General features: G+C 32.5%; 1 protein-coding gene across 1 annotated transcript in view; it reads left to right on the top strand.

Moving 5' to 3' along the window:
* Positions 1–18307, top strand: part of LOC132745830 (uncharacterized) — a 33715-nt gene extending 15408 nt beyond the window's left edge. Inside the window, exon 2 of the mRNA XM_060734859.1 lies at positions 16348–18307. Within this exon, the coding sequence (XP_060590842.1) occupies positions 16348–17577 (1230 nt within the window). The 3' untranslated portion in view covers positions 17578–18307. The remainder of the gene's footprint in view (positions 1–16347) is intronic.
* Positions 18308–18769: the final 462 nt, after the last annotated feature.

The following is an 18769-nucleotide window of genomic DNA, read 5'->3' as shown; positions in this document are numbered from 1 at the left end:
TAGGATAACGTGTTCCTTTTTATGCGCAATCAAATAAAAAACTATCCTTTGCATTCACTACGTAATCTCTAATTAATAGTCCAACATGGCCGACATTGAATTATGCATTGCAAATTTTTATAAATATACAGTGCTAACAATTAAATTCAGATGGATTTATGAGGCATATCTATATATTAAGTGAGGCTGCATCATAAACAATCGAACTATATAATCTTGAGTGTAAAATAAAGGAATAAACTATTTTGACAGAAGTCACGAAAACAGATTAAAAACACAGGATTCTACCACGGATAACATTAAGGGAAATGGATAACATTAAGGGAAAAGCTTCCAGAATCAGGAATGATTAAATTGCTGGCACAATACATAGATTTAAGTTGATGTCCTGTATGTTTCATTAGGACACCGCATGATTTATCTTGTCTTGTCGCCAGTAAAATCTTCTCAAAACGAAAGTGAAAGTAGAAATAAACAGTCTACTGAAATCCAGTGAAATCAAAAAAAGGTAAAATTTCTAGGGCATTACAATATATGAGTATATATAAATAATTTATATTGAGAACGCAATTTTATTTTAGGTCTGAAACAGTAGTCGAGAGTAAAAAATGAGGAAAATAAGGAAACCGGTTGTGATGTAAAGTAAAGTTATTGGATTTACAAAGACAGCGCAACAGAAATTATTTTTCATATCACTTAAAATTGAAATTTATTGACGTGCGCTTAATATGTATTAAAAAGAGGATATTGAATGAGTGTAAGTTCAATGCTGAATTTATTGCACGAGTTGAATCAAATTATATTATGCGACCTCAAGCTGGTGAGCATAATATTTACTTTATTCAATGAGTGCAATAAATTCAGTAATGAACATACACAAATTTAATATAATATTCTATTTAACACATACTAAAAATAAAGACTGTTTAAAGTGAAATCAGAGTCATTTTTCTTTGACGCGCCTATAGTTTAACGCTAACATTTAGCATGTCTTTACACTATGTTTGTATAACGCTAATGACGTCACGTCAAAATATATGCACGGCCGTACAATGCCATATTTACGGAGTCGCAAAATCGGCACTGGTGTGATAATATAATGCTTTATCACACACCGGTGCCAATTTTGCCACTCCGTAAATATGGTATTGCACATCTGTGCATATAATTGACATGACGTCATTAGCGTTATACAAACATTGTGTAAAGACACACTTTAAATATGCAGCCTGACTGGGACTTGAGCCCGGGACCCCTTGAATACAGTGTCGAAGCTGACTACCGGCTAAGCTATCAGTCCGCTTGCATACTCCTCCCGTCAATAGTGAACAGTTCTTAGCTGTAGAAATGAAAAAATCAGTTTTACAGTATCCTTTTTGTGATTCCATATACCATGCCAGTAATGGTCCCCTGACAGGGAAGGGAACACTTCCTTACTGATAGTGGATCTGAACACCTCAGTGTCTGCATTATAGGACATTTGCCATACCTTTTTTTATTTTTTAATGAAATTTGGTGGATTTTTTTCCATATCAATCAAACAGATGTAATTGTTACTCAATATTATAGTAATATGTTGCCTTACTAACTTAGTTTCATTTCCTAGGAGGTTATAATAAGGTAAAATTACCCCCATTTTTAAAGATGTAATGTATTTGCTTGAACAAATAGGCATCATAGAAAATTTACCCTATCTTTCTTCATTGTCAATATAATTCAATGGGGTTTTCTTATTTTAGTCAATTAGATGTAGTTGTACTTGATAGTATAACATTATTTGGCTTTACTTGACCAGAAGGTTATAAATAGGTAAACTTACCCAAATTTTCAATGATTTAGTGTGGTAAAGTTATTAATAAGGCATTATAGAAAGTTAGCCATTATTTCTTAATTTTCAATGAAATTTTTTGGGATTTTCTTATATAAGTCAATTTGATGTAGGTATTACTTAATATAATAATACTATGTTGCTTAACTAACTTTGATTCATTTACCATGAGGTTATAATCAGGTAATATTACTCCCATTTTTAATGAATTAGTGTGTAAGCTTGTATAGTTATACATAATAGGAAATAAGCCATAATTTTTTTAATATTAAATGTAATTTATTGAGATATTCTTACTTTAATCAATTAGATATGCTTGTTAATTAATATAATAGATTTATGTTGCACTTATAATTCTGTTTCATGTCCTAGGCTGTTATAATAAGGTAAAAATCCCCATTTTGTAGTGAATTAGTGTTCTATCTTAAGACAGTAAGGTATCTCAGGAAATTTGCAATAACTCTTATATTTTGTAATGAAATTTGGTGGGACTTCCTTACTTTAGTCAATTAGATACGTTTGTTAATTAATATGATAGATTAATGTTCCTCTTATAGCTTTGTTTAAATTCCAAGGCTCTTATAATTAGGTAAAATTTTCATATTTTGTAGTGATTTAGTGCATTTTCTAGGACATTTAGGCATCTTAGGAGATTTGCCATAATTCTCATATTTTGAAATGAAATTTGTTAGGACTACCTTATTTTAGTCAATTAAATATGTTTGTATATTAATATAAAAGATTTATGTTATATAAAAAATTCTGTATCATTTCCTAAGAGGTTAAGTTTAAGGTAAAATTACCCAGTGTATCAACATTTTATGTGGCACTGCTTTCTTTAATAGTTGGGGTCCACATGGAATTTACTATAACATTTATATTTTTCATGGACAATTATTGAAATCTTCTTTTTTAAGTCATCTAATTAAAGCTTTTAATTAATAAAGTTTATTTGGATTGAGTTATCAATTACATTACTTTTCATAGGGATCTTGTATTAAGCTCTTTTTAATGAACTGACCTACCTATGAAGCATAAAATTGATATTGTAGGAAAATTAAAATTACAATCAATTGAAATTGTACAGGTCCCAAAAGATATAAGTATGCAAAATGGGTTTTTGTAAATTTAAATAAATACATAGGTGATATTTAAGTATATTATAGTTAGAATTTTATCAGTTTTGAGGTTATAACTTACTTGAGGGAAGTTAAACAAGTGACTTGGGACTACAGCATACCTAGCTGAGAAAAATCTTCAAAGAATTATATGGTTATATATGGATAGGTTATATACTTTTAAGTTAGCAAAGGGCGACACAGGCTCATCTCGGGTATCTTAAAGGGGTATTATGTTAAGTAATGGTTACGGATTGATAAATCTTTAAAGTGATTTTAGATAATATACAGAATAAAAATAAAAAAAGCTATATATGTTTATCAAAGTGGGTTATAATATGGACCTCATATAAGATTAAGATATATTTGAGCCGGGTCACGATAAAACCAACATAATAGGTTTGCGACCAGCATTGATCCAGACCAGCCTGCGCATCTGTTCGCTAACAGTGTCTCTACTTGTTATACGGTTTGTAAGTGAACAGCATGGATCCTGATCAGACTGCGCGGATATGCAGGCTGGTCTGGATCCATGCTGGTCGCCATACCACTATGTTGGTTTTGTCGTGACGCGGCTCATTTAACTTTTAACATGTAAACACTGAACTGGATCGGGAAACAAGGATTGACAATTTTATTAAGATTGCTAAAATAATAATTGTAACTGTTTTTTATTGTACATAATAGGAATATTGCTATATCATTGTATTCTCTTTGTTTGATTGGACTGGTTGAAATTCATAGAAATCCCTAATCAAGGTATCATTATTTAACAAAACATATATTTATTAAATATCACAAGTAATAACAATACATCAATATGACTGTCAGACAGATCTTGAAACAAAATAAAGGGCTTTAAAAGCCCAGGCCACATACAAAAATAGTAGTCTATGCTTTGATAATGAGCTGACAGATAGGGGAATTTTGTAAAGGGTGGCTTAGCCTGTCTGTTGTGATAACATGTCTAAAAAGTACATCATGGTATATTTTAGCCACCATAGAATTTATCTAGAAAAAAATCTAGCTATTTTTATTTGTACAAAAATATAGAAATAATACAATGTATAATTAGTAAAATGTTCACTATACATGTACAAATAATGAAACTATTAACAAATGTCGGTACAGCCGCGGTACGGTATTTAGAGGGTCACGGGTTCGAGTCCATGTCAGGATGCACTTTTTTCTCACCCTGTGACTGATATAACATTTGTATAGCCCAGGTAGAAATTAAATCACAATGCTAAGTAACCCTGGGAAATTCGAAGAAATATTTGCATACACAGTAGGTTTATAACGATTCAGTATTTTAACAAGTAAAACGTGTAAGCGGCCGAATAGCTCGGAGGAACTCAAGAGCCGCGGAATGGTATTCCGAGTGTCAGGGGTTCGAGTCCCTGCCAGGCTGTTACATATCAATATAAATCTGTCAAGAAAAATAGGGAGGAACTGTCTAAAATAATTATCACCCTAAATAGGATTCGGATCGGGTTCGGACAGTCTTTGATGAAAAGTCAGAAGATGAACTTGTAAAGGGGGTGGGGTGCTAGTCTGATTACCATCATTTGATGTCTGACGAACTTCATATCTAATATATATTGGTACGCATATAAACACCTGTTTGCTGAATTTAATATCAAAAATGTTGCAATTAATTAGTAACTTATATGCGTATGTAAACTAGGATTAAAACTAATTAATCTTCGGCGTAAAGCATGTAGAAATCTGACCAGTATTCACCGCGAGGTCACAAACTTTAAAACTTTAATGTAAACATCACAATAATACTTCTTTATATAATATTTCTATTCTTTGACAGGGACACAGAACATCTCTTACATGTTTAAGAAACAAGAAATTTACATAATATATCTATCTAAGATATTCTTTTTCTTCTGAATAGTAACAGACGCAAAACACGGTACTTAAGCGCTTAGACGAACGCAGCGCACGCTAAATAAGAAACGCACGCTTTCAGACGCACGATAAACGAAAAACGATACACGGAAAACGAAAAACGTTAAACGCTTGAAAACGATGCACGCTTGAGAAAGCGTTTCAGCAAACGCACGTTGCACGCTATACGCACGCACGTTACACGAAAAACGGACGCACGAAAAACGCTATTTTTGACAACCGAAACGTTCACCCTACTGTATTTGTAAAAAAGGAAAGGAAAAATCCAATTTTGTTGTCTGTCAAGTCTTTAAAACATGTTTTCTATTATATATTTCTTATATGCTAACTTCAGGCATGAGCGGCAAGATATTCCCTTGTTTATTGCACTTGTCTCACAGCATCGTGTCAATTTCCTGTGTATCTGTTTATTTGTCCAGTGCCTTTGAAAGTTTAGACTTTCAGTTGTGATAATTTTATTGTCTGACTTATACATATCCAATTCTTATATAAACAAATTACATGCCTAAATGAAACGTAATCGGGCCTTAAAGTAATCATTTGTACTGACCCATGAAAAGGCATGTTATAAAACATAAACTAATCAAATGGTTTATTGATGTATCTTATTATAACCACCAACCCTGTGGCACCTGTCCATTAAAAAATTGAAAGTTTTGAAAATTACTTTACAACATTCCATGTCCTCGTCGATACACAAATCATTACCTAAACAGGAAGATATACAAATACATTAAGAAATGAATAATGGTGTAAATCATGCAATGTTATATTTGTTTGTAACAGAATATCTTTCTCTTTTAGTATGTCCAAAAAAAGAGAACTAAGAAAAACACAACGTAGTTTGTCAATAATAAAAAAGACACTTTATTCATATAAAATTCTTCGTAATATTAGGTAACTGCTATATTGCTAAACACATCTCGGTGAAGCATAATACTTTTTGTACATAGGACATTCTGTTAAAACTTGTAATAAAGTAAAATAAATGTTGCTTTACACATTGTACTCTTTTATGCAATTAAAGAATGGAAAGAAGGGACCATTCCAACACTGACACTTGTACATCCATGAATTGGCAACACGTGCGACACGTGTCATAAATGGGCTTCATAACACCTTTAATTTAGGTATTTCTGATATTGCAGTCGAGTTTACAGCACAAACGTCAAACTTTATTATACACATTGAGAAATGACGAATCAAATGAAAGTAAATAATCATCTTCATGGATCAGGGGCATAGATCGACTTTGCTCGATCACTTTAATCATAGAAAATGTATGCCTAAATAGATTCCTTATGTTACCCGGTATCGACATTGGGAAGATCCACTATCACTGTTATGGTACCGGATTATGTTGATACCGGGATTTATCGATAGGCCCGTATCCAATGTTCACAAATGTCCACCGATGCTCTCCTGGATGCGTGTTTTTGAATTATAACATTGATTAAAAATGCCTTATGGCACATTTGTACAATTACCTATTTTTTTGTGTTTGTTGATATTTTCATTATATGCTTTCGATCTTATATGAATCATGCGTGTTTAAATGATACCAGTAATTAAACATACGTAATGCATATCTTGGTTTATGCAATGACCTATGCATTTTGTGTGAGAGTTTGCTATTATTTGTTAGTGTTGCTAGTTTGGCTATCTTAAGTTGCAATTCAAAGATATGACAGAAAACGATTTCAAATGGTTGTTTGAATTACTTTATTCTTGGATGTTAAATTACAACATTGAATGAAAATGTATTTTGCATACATTTTCTGTTCTTTAAATTCAAAGATATATATTGCATACAAATTAATTTGTGTTTTGGTACAATTACTGCTTTACAACTCAAACTATTTTACAATCAAGGTAAAATAGAATAGTAAAGCATACCGCCAACATCACAGATCATTATCAGATAATGACACCTTCAAAAGGGAATAAAAAGCACTCATGTCATAATGAGATTAGTCATCTGATAACATTGCGGTCGCACTCAATCCGGTTTCTCACCCATTCTCATATAGAATTGCCAATTTGTGCCACCAACCTTAAAAGGTCCATAACGCAAGTTGATATAAGTTTGTATGTAACAAGCATTTTCTTTCCGATAGAAAAGTCAATTCCAGATAAGAATCAAAGCGCTGAAAGCACTGCTGGGAGCGCATTATGTATCATACAGTTCTTGATTGTAGAGCGGTCTATTGTTACAAGCGGATGCCATTCCTACTTTCACAGCAGAAGTCAAATTTTACTCGACTATTCGATAAGAATAAGTAGAATTATCCTAGTCACCTGAGCGTCGGCGTGTACCATCTCAAATATATTCAAAGTCCTTTGACATATGACATTGGAACTTTGTACACTAAGTCTTGTTCCCGATCATGCACCCATTTGTTAAAGTTTGCCTATGAATTCAAGATATTTTCGTATTCCATTGACATATGGCTTTGAAATAAGTTGAAATTTTATACATTTCTTTGCGAGCATACTAGGACTCTCTCCAATGTTTATATCTGTATAATGGGTTTGAAAAAATAAATTGGTCCTTTCGTTAACTTAGAACATTTTAAATTAGCAAGGCTCTTTTATTGTAAAGCACGAAGCATAAAGTTGAGCATGCTGTTCTTCCAACAGCTCTTGTTTGCATACCTTATGAAATATAATTCCTTCAAACTTTTGTTAAGTTAATATTATGCTAACAAAACCACCAAGTCAAGGTTGAGACAATATATATATATTCCATATATAAATATATATGTATTTATCATGGAAAACATTTCAAGATATGATAATGGATTGTAGTGTATAAATGAAAATCAGTGTACTTTAACTGTATTTATTCCAATGATCAAACAAATATCTGTAAATAAATGGAACCAAATATTTCTAAAATAAAATCATGCAAACAACCAAAATCTGATGATGACAGAACAGGGTAACACTATATGCCCTTGCCATTTTATAGGGGGGGGGGGGGGAGGTAACCAAAATTTCATAACATATATACTTTTTAACTCAAGTGATTTTTTTTCAAAGAGCTACAACATGTGAAATTGCTGTCAAATATACATAGGTAACAACTATTTCAAAGCTGCATGCCTCCATCCAATATATTTAAAAAAATACCAACTTGATAAAATAAAAAAATGAAGGAAAGTAAAAGGTTCGAGTCATTCATGATTGATTATGCAATATTGATTACCATCTCTACTGTGTGACTGACATACTACTAAGGACTATTTTTGCCTCTTTATATAAATTCTGTGGATTGCAAGTCTCTTACAATGTATAAGTTATTTTCTTTGTTCGCTTCACATTATTTTACTTTTTAATACATTTTCTGAATTTCTATGAAAATTAGCATGAACCTTGAGGCGTCCTTATTAGTGTACATTACAGCCATACTAATGTATCTATATAGCAACTGAAATGAAACACAAGTTTACAAGTTTTACTTGAATACTGTTGAATCACCCTTAGGATATGTGGCCTGCTTTTTAAATTTGTCTTTTGACGTCATATCTGTGATATGCTTGCTTCATAACCTCTGATCCCCTTTCAAAATTCCATTTTATTTAGTTCCGCCCATTGTTTTCTCGTTTAGGGCACACGTTTTTTATTACTTGGGGACCATACGCCGCTTTTCATGGAATGGCACGGAAGTGTCACATTGAAGGTTCCATGATAACCGCCGTATGAACACATCTGCGGATGTTTTTAAATTCAAAATTTTACTATTTCATGTTTAAATGTTGAATTCTGCTTAAGCCGGTGCTAGGGGGCGTGGACGGTAGTTTGCACTTGACAGTACCGTCCATGAACGGGCTCAATCAAACCGAGCACGCAACATTTTCTGTTTTGCCGTGTTGGGCTTTCTTTAGGGATTCTTATTTCTCTCTATTTTACGGAATCAAATTCCACTGGGGTTTCTTCTTTCTTTAAACATTATACCTCTCTGTTTAGTTTTAGACAGAACACATTTTAATTATATAATTGATATAGGTATTTCATGACTTTATATTCCTAATTCAATAAATATATTAATATTGTATGAAATATTTCAAGATCTAGTAAAATCAAAAATATAAAAAATTAAAATAAAAGTACTTGACAAGATCAACTGACATCTAAAATAAAAAACATTGAAAACAGAATTAATTATTTTGAAAAATTAACTCTGAGCTGTAATATTTAAAATGGGTGTCTCGTGTTCTTGGTGATAAAGTTATCACCGCAATCTATCTTCCCTTACTTGTCAAACAAGCATTTCAGTTTTCTGAAATATAGTTTTGAACAAAGTTTTTGCTGACTGAGATATTCCCTACATGTAAGTTAACCCATTCTCAGCATTTTTCTATTCGAATTGCTCTGATTTATAAAGCTATATAACTGGAAAATGCATGACCGATGCCAGAGCTCAGCCCCTCTTTGCATTATTTCACAACGAGCATCTGAGTAGAACCACCGCCCTATTAAGCTAGCTGGATTGCTTTCTCACATTAAAGAATCCATATTTGATATAATAAAACATTGATAATTGCTACACAGTCTCTGTGTAAACCTTAAATAAGCATGTTTTGTGTTTACATAAAGTAGCTATTTAATGTAAAAAGCACAACACTATAGGTGGTCACAATATAAATATACAGTGCCGTTAGAAAACTGACAGTTTTTTAAAGAAAGGACCAATTTTTTGTCCCGTACGAAGGAACATTGCTTCCAATGCATAGTCATTTCATTATTTCATTCAAATTAGACATATTCAGAAAGAATTCAATAAATTTTCATGATTTAAATATTTTACTCAATGATGAGCATAATATATATTTTAATGTTAGTGGTTTGAGGTACATAACTTAATTTGACTATGGACACCCCAATTAAATTAATCTATTTGCTTAGCAACACAACCTTTTAAAGTCATTTAAATATATAATCGTGAGTGATTCTGATAATCTATAGACAGCTAAGTCAAGATGAGATGATTAGATTTTGCAGACTGCTTACTTCATGAAAAGTCAATATTTGAATGTCAAATGCCTTGAGGTGAAAGGAATGAAAACTTGAATTTCAATTACAATTTAAGTGAATTACATGTCACAAATGGTTTTGCTATCAAATTTTGTTCCTAAATTATAGTAACAGATTGCATCATTAAATGATATTGAAATAATTAATATACATTTGGCTCTTTGTGACAATCTTACTGATTTTAGATAAGCGTTGAGTCCTGTTTTGGCATTTAAACATGTCAAACATTTAGACAGTATTTATTAAGAAAAAGTGTATACAAATAATCATGTACCTCTTCATTATATGCCCATGACATTGAAAAAAAACCATTGTGTCATCATTTTACTTCAAGGTTAGTCACATTGACAGTATCACATTTTAGAATTATCTCTCTTGATTCCATTTATAAAAGCATTCTCAAAATGGGTCCTCTTAATTTCACATTCATCAATCTGACAAGAACCTCCTGAAAAAGAAAAGTTAGGAACATATGCCAATAATCATGTCAGTTCATGTCAAACAAAAACTTTGGTAAACTATTTGGTCAAACTTGTAAATGCACAAAGATTTTTTTACCGAGTATATATATAAACAATGAACATTTCCTCTTTAGCTTTCAAACATTAAATATGTATGGCCTTACTTGACGAAAATGAATGCCCGGAACTGAAAGTATATAGTAAAGGCCTTAATCTGTCTTAAGAAATTATGACTAATAAGCATGTTAAAAAGGGATGAGAAAGGGCAGGTGTAAACTATTTTTTGAGTCATTCCAAATAGAACTTATGTAGAAATGACTGACCAATACAGAAAATACCATAATAATAATTGACAAATACCATTTGTTTATTTACCTGTACAAAGTGGCAGTAAACTGATTTCAATGACACTGGTCTACACATCTGAAAAAAATGCATATCATGAATTACATTATTATTTTTTATCTCACTACAAAAATCAATACATCATATATATCAAGTAAAGAAATTTCAATTTTTTCATGCTTGATGAAGAAAGTCACCGCTTTATATCAATGTCAGAAAAAAAGCTAACATGTATTTACCTAAGAGAAAAATGGCCTGTATAATTATGTTTCACAGCTTCTCAGTAAACAACCATCTGTGCCACAATAACAATCTAACACACAAGCCTTTAATCACACACCTGAAATAAATTCTTTTCCTAATTAATACAATATTTCTTTAAATTTATTACATACTTCTCAATGAAATATTAAGAAAAATTGATGAAGTAAAATGCGCATTTTCATTTCCTGTATTTGCAATGTAAATATTCATTTTTCATTGCATATTTTCACACGTGTCATCCTAATTTAGCTTTTAGACTGTAAAGAATTATAGGGCAGTTTCTTTATAATTTCAAGTATTTATAGTTTGATAACCCAACATTATTCCAGTCATATAGGCGGGTAGTTTTTTTAACCATCGTTCCTGGAGAGTAACACCAGTACTAGACTACCTTCCTCCGCGCTAAACTACCAAAGCATCTCCCAGGGATCGAACCATGGTCAGAGAGGTTACTGGATGAGAAGTCATCGACTTTAACCCTCGACCACGGAGGCGGTTATACAGATGAACAAATATAGTAAATATGTTCTAAATGGTGTAAAGTCTGGAATATGTTAAACATACTAGTCTTTATACTTGAAATACACTGAAATATATTTCTTAACAGACGGAGAATTGAAAATCGGGTCGTTCGAAACATCGGTTCCCTCAAACTTTAGGCTCGGTCCCCTGCGACCTCGAGCGATCGCAGTTTTACTGGAACCGTATTCAATTCACAAAGCATCCTATGAATGTTAATAAACTTGTGACTGTACTTTAGATAATATCTATTGTAAATATATTTTATCAATATCAAACATTAGGATCATTATATATTTGTTAAAGTTGAAAATATTTACCTCTATTTCGCCTCCAAACACAAATGTAAATCCCTTCTAATGTCTGCAATGACTTAAGTGTGACTGTGTATCAATGCAATGGAGCAAAACAATGCTATTTAAAGATAAGTGGTAACGGGTTAACTAGTTACGTAACTAGTTAACCTCTTAATTAACTAGTTAGTTCAGAGGTTAACTAGTTATGTAAATACGTAACTAGTTAACCTCTTAATTAACAAGTTAATTAATAGGTTAACTAGTTAGATATTTACGTAACTAGTTAACCTCTTAAATAACTAGTTAATTAAGAGGTTAACTAGTTAAGTATTTATGTAACTAGTTAACCTATTGACTAACTAGTTAATTAAAAGGTTAACTAGTTACGAAACTAGTTAACCTCTTAATATTAAGCTGATAATAAGAGATGGCAGTTGCAGGCACTAACATGCATTTATTTCCCGTTATGATATTTTATTTATTGAAAATATTAACTAGTTACGTAACTAGTTAACCTGATAACTAACCAGTTAATTAAGACTTAACTAATTAACCTCTTAATTAACTAGTTAGTTATCAGGTTATCTGATGGCAGAAATATGCCACCATAGTAATCAAATAAAATTTAAAAAAAACATCACACAACAAATTTTAAACCAACCTACAGCTAAAGTTTATAGTCATTATCTTCGCAAAATATGTGTTTTGATTTAATGCAAATGATAAGTACTTTTTAAAGGGCGGTAACTTTTTCAAGTTTGCTTTAACTAGAACCTTTCCTTCTGAATTGAGGCTGTATATTTTATAAAAATAATTTCCGAAACAAATGATAACTTCGCGTTGCATTGATTCCGTATTATTTGATAATGGGCCACTTAATTCTTACATTTCTGCAAATCTTGGTAAAAATAATACCATTATGATAAAATTGAAAATTAACACATTCCACAGCCACTTTCTTTCTGATGATACAAATATATGTTTTTTTTTTTCAAAAACATGACTTTATTATTCATAAGATAGATAAAAGAGATGACTTTGATTTTAGTATAGTAAATTGTCCTCATTTGGATGGAGACGTACCGCATGCAACATCTTATGTGGTTTATATATCTCAGTTAATTATATTCGCTAGGGCTTGTAGCAACGTAAAGGATTTTAACGAGCGAAATATTTTCATTACTGGTAAGCTACTCAAACAAGGCTACCGCTATTATAAATTACGTAAATATTTTACAAAATTTTACAATCGTAACTTTGATTTAATTTCAAAATTCAATAGTGATCTAAAACACTTTTGCGACAAGGGATTAGCCAGCCTGATTTTTACGGGGATGTTGTTTACAAACTTCGTAAGATCTTGGGTCATTGTAATTTTTCTGTTGTGTTTACTAAAATTATTAAACGTTTTATTAAAAGGGGTTATGACCCTACTATTTTAAAACATACCGCATGCTTGGTGTTCAACCCATTTACAGTTGGACACTATGCTTTCTTCTTTTAATTACATCTGACGGACCAAATGGGAGACTCTATGATCGACAGTTCTTAAAGACCTTTGGGACTGAATTGCCTTAATGTTTGTCTTCTGTCTTGCTTCGTTGGGCCCTTGTAGGTGATTTTCTTGTTGCTCTGTCTTCTTTTAAGACATCGAGTACTTTTGTTATGGTCATTGGGTTTACTTTTATATGCTTCTACATGATCATTTTGGTATTTTACTTATTTTACCTTTTGTAACCATAACAACTGTTAGAATATCACTTGGCGGGGATTCATTTTATTTGCATTGTCTTGTTTATAGGAACATGGCGGGGCTAAGAGCGAGGTTTGGTACACCATTAACCGGTTTAAACTTCCCAGCAGTATGTATGCTGCTGACCGTTCCAAGGCGGCGCCCCTCTGTGCTCCTCAGATGTATGTCTATGTTGTGTCACACTGTTTTGGTGACACTTGTGTCCCTTGTTGTTTTCTCGTCTACGGTAAGTATTTTCCCCTTTGCCCCTAGTTTTTATTTATTTTATTTATCCCCTCCTTTCCCCGGGTCTCCTGTCCCCTTCCCCTGTGCCTTTCGACTTTATGGGCATATTTTTCAATCATTTATTTGTTTTCGTTTAATTCCTTATCAGTAAATAATTATTTGTGGTTTTGGTGGTTGGGCTGTCCGTGTTCCTGTTTCTGTGCCGGCTCCTTGCCACTGGCTCTTGTTGCTCGCCGCCTTTCCTTGTTGATCGTGTTTATCATATTTTGGACTCAAACATATATCTCTTTATCGTTGAAACAATTTTGCACATGATTAGAGACTGTCTGCAGTTGCAAGTTTCAAATCTGACGTCGACAAAGTTTTAAATTGGAATGACAAATGTCTTAAAACAATCAACCCTTTCTAATAGGAAACTATGATCTTGAACGATCAGCCCATCTCTTCAGTAAATAGTTTTTTAATGATTGACCTTGACATGCACATATTAATTCTATCAAATAAACAGGAATCGACATCATGCAAACCTTAACTGTTAAACCAGTTACTAAGTCTTGGCCACGAGATAGCTATGTCGTGGCCACGATATAGCTATGTCGTGACCACGAGATAGTTAAGTCATGGCCACGAGATCCTTTGTCGTAGCCAATAGTTTATTAGTCGTGGCCACAATATAGTCGTGGCCACAAGTTACTGAGTCGCGGCCAAGATAAATAGGTCATGGCAACGCGATACTATGTCGTGCCCACGAATTTCTGAATCATGGCCACGAGATAGCTAAGTCGTGGCCGCGAGTTACTACTAAGTCGTGGCCGCGAGTTACTACTAAGTCGTGGCAACGAGATAGCTATGTCGTGGCCACGAGTTACTGTGCCGTGGACACGAGATAGCTATGTCGTTGCCACGATATAGCTAAGTCGTGGCCACGATATAGCTAAATCGTGGCCTTGGGATAATTAAGCAATCAGAATACACTATAATGATTTGTTTTAAACTTAACAATTTACTTTTACACGCAATATTAATCTTTGAAAATACTGAAGATATTCACTTTGAACTTGTCTTTAGGATTATATTTATAAGTCACTTTTCAAGGCCATTCAGACATAATTGATGACAAGAGCTCTTTGTTAGGACATTTTAGTGATCAAATTGGTCAGTTCTTACGTACTACGGCCTGTTAACCTTGTTTATTTGGAAAGGACATTGCCCATGGACAGTAGAAAGACTATATGATATAGTCCTTGTCTGTTAAATAATTTAGAAAGGATAAGCCATGCTTTATATAACCCAAAAAGATCATTGCGCCTGATCAGTAGATGACATCCAATAATTTTGAGGTCATTGGGTCAAAAATCAGGGTCACAGTGGCGCAAAATGTAAAATTATTGACCAATCAATAAGTTGCCTAAATGACACTTTTAGAGGCTGGTGAAGTAGAATTATCCTTGTACTATTGCACATGTCTATTTAATTAGGGAAATTCATATAAATGGTGTAATATGATTGGTTATTTATCTCCTGTTCACGACTTAGCTATCTCGTGGCCACGAGTTAGTAACTCGTGGTCACGAGATAAATAAAAACAAACACATGTCGCATTTGTACCACCTAGCGACTTTATTTTATTAAATTGGCGATTCGCTTAAATATTTAAAGGTTCATGTGACTTTTTCGAGCGTTTTCTGTTGTTGTTTTTTTCATGTGATTTTAAAACTTTCTTTCGAAAAAAATATGGCACAGAAAGGAATTCATATAGACACATTTGAAGGTCATTAACATGGAATTATTGTACTTAACATTTTTAAATGAAATGATAAGTCATCAGATATCGTTTAACCCACCGAATACTCTCTAACGAACTTTTTATTTATGTCCGTAGCCGAGGTGTAAGTTTGAATAGAAAGAATCTCGAAACCAGACGATTCATTATTATAAAAAATGCTAAACTTATTTACAACGTATTACGAACGAATAGTGTGCAAACAATTCAAAGTGAAGACGACCATATGCTTGACTTTCACCGAATAAAATAAAACAAATGTACGCCGTCAATATAACTTTCGAACGAGGGTTTACTTGTAGAAGGGAGTTCAATATAAATTATGTAAATACTAAATACTTACTTCATGTTATATCAATCTCTTTTGATAGGAAGGGTTGAATTCGTGAAGGTCCGAAGCGTGTTTGGGTAAAAAATATCTTAAATATATATGTATCCATTGATGATGCAATTCTGTCTAATTGATGTAATCAAATTAATTACTTTTTAGTATTAAATTTCACTTAAAGTTCATTTGGACCACTTACATTTTTTATAGTATCAATTTCCTCATTTTCCTAATGAAAAGAGAGTAAAACTTCATTTGTAAAAGTCAAACAATGATTGATTTGTAATTATTTCTTTCTTTACCCATTTGAATTAATTGGACAAATATAGTTATTACCTGAAATATTACTTATGTTTTTTTATTTTCAATAATTGTTTAGTACTGTATGTATTGCATTTCGCATATAATTGTTGATTTGCTCGTAAATTATGCACATCCTTATTTGGTTGAAATTGATTATTTTATTTAAGGTTGCGGTATTCCTGACGGTATTAGTGAACTGGTATGGAATAACTAGTTGGTATAGTTCAAAGGGAGTTGTACCTTTAGCCAATTCAACTGATGATTCTAGGGTCTTTGAAAGTGTTTTCATGAAAAGATATGCCACACTCAACGGACAAGTAACTGTGTCAAATACATCTATGCTAAGAAACAGCGATATGAGTAACATCATTACTGAAGCAAGACGTCTTGATATATTAAACACAATAAAGATGATGAATATCAATGTGGCACATGGTGGAGACTGTCATCATCACAGGTTTCTAGTGTATGAATGTGATTTCTCGAGATCATGTGGAGGGTTAGCAGATCGGCAAAGGGGCATAGTGTCTTCCTTTTTATTAGCCATGGCTACCTCGAGAGCATTTGTTATTAACGTTGACAAACCTTGCAGCATCGAAAATGCTCTTATTCCTCATTTTTACAACTGGTCTATGTGTCGCAACTATATTAAAACCGTCAGCAAAAATAACACTAAACATTTTGATTTTATTGATGGGAATCCTTTTTTCAAAAATATTCAAAATTTCGATTTTGAACGTGGATGGCCATGGGACATTATATTTTTAAAAATCAATTCAAATATTGTCAGTCATCTAGTTGCAAGGAGAGATTTAAGGGATCGACACACGTGGCTATCGACCAATACACGTCAAGAGACGTATTCCCTGATATTGAGTGCGCTTTTTAAACCAGCTCGAACTATTTTTGACTATTTAAATCATTTTAAAAAGCATTACGTTCGAGAAAAGTCTCTTGTTTGCAGTCATGTGCGAACAGGTGGGAATCCAACCATACCAAAGGATAACATTTTCAAATATAAACTGAACGAAACAGCTGTTTTTAATTTTTTTAAGCAATATGCTGACTCTAAATTATTTGTTTTGTATTTAGCATCCGATTCGAATTACATTCGAAATAAATTTCACAGCATGTTTGGCAATGCCATTAGGACAAATGGAACTGTTGTTCACATTGATAGATTAGGCGTCCTTAGAGGATTCAAACGACAAGCTTGTGACGGATTTAAATTTGCTGTCATAGAACAACTTATTCTTTCGAGTTGTGATACCTTGCTTATTACAAGAGGCGGCTTTGGGGCAAATGCTGCATACATGAGACACATTTCAAATAATCTTTATAGAATTGATATAAAATCTGGAAACATAAAACAAATTTTAAGCATCAATAAGTTATAGGTATTTAAAAGCTTAGGGACTTTTGTGGCATTTCATAAAAAAATCAAGAAGCTTTGAAAATTGCATGTGATTTACTAAATTTAAGTCTTAAAAATTCAACTGGCAAAACATATTGTATGCTTAATTTGATACTTAAGATAGACTCCAGCCAAACAATATATATATGGAAGTTTTATCAAGCATTTCGAACCCTTTGTTCCTGATTTCAATATGTCTATTTAGTGTTCAGGGGACCAGATAGGTGAGGATATGAGGTACGAATTATACTAATGAGTACTGGCATTTGAGTAAGTGACGTACTGTGAAACTGTCTGATTGTAACTTTTTTACATGGATATTTTTTTCATAAATTAGAGCAACTTTATAAAACACATTGTTGATGCAAAAGCGTTTCGTCATTAATTTCCTTAAAATCTCTTGAAGTTAAATACCAATATCACAAAATGTGCGAAAATACCGGTTAAAAGGCCGATAAGCAATTAAGTATTTTGTAAATAATAGCTGCCGGTTTCTTTTTGCCACGCCAGTTTTTGGCAAATTCAACCCCTATTTTTACGCGCTTTAAAAAAATGAAAACTATCTTAAATTGTCATATTTACTAAAAGGTTTAAAAGTTAATATGTTTTGTTTTTCTATCTTTAATACTTTTTTTGTAAAAATGCATTGAAAGTTTGCATTTGCCATGGCAAAGTGTGTTTTGCCATGGCATTTCGGCATTTTGCCATGGCAATTATTTTTTTTAAAACATCACAAAACATTCTAAAACTTATCCTATGACATGTTATTGGTGCTATTGTTATGTTTTTATTGCAATCTCTAATTTTTTTCATTTTGCCATGGCAATTACAAAAAAGTTTGCCATGGCAAAATATTATCAATAAAAAAAACAACATTTTTTCTTTGAATTTTTTTTTTAAATTATTAAATTGCTATCCAAAGGAAAATATAGTCAATTTTTGTAAAATGTTTTAGTGTCATTAAAAAATGGTCTGTGGAATGTTTTAATTTTCAATTTTATTCTGATGGTACTATATTTACCAGGATTGGCAGGAGTGTAAGAATTAAGTGGCCCATCATCAAATCATACGGAATTCAATCCTGCGCGAAATTATCATTTGTTTAGGATACTTACCTCAATTTAAGAAGGAAATGTCTTAGTTGAAGCGAAAATGGAAAAGTTACTGCCCCCTTA

Source organism: Ruditapes philippinarum, unplaced genomic scaffold, assembly GCF_026571515.1.
Source record: "Ruditapes philippinarum isolate M1 unplaced genomic scaffold, ASM2657151v2 ctg6078_1_1_1_1, whole genome shotgun sequence".
NCBI lineage: Eukaryota > Metazoa > Mollusca > Bivalvia > Venerida > Veneridae > Ruditapes > Ruditapes philippinarum.
Note: the sequence above shows the minus strand (reverse complement) of the source record. Positions and strands in the feature narration are given on the sequence as shown.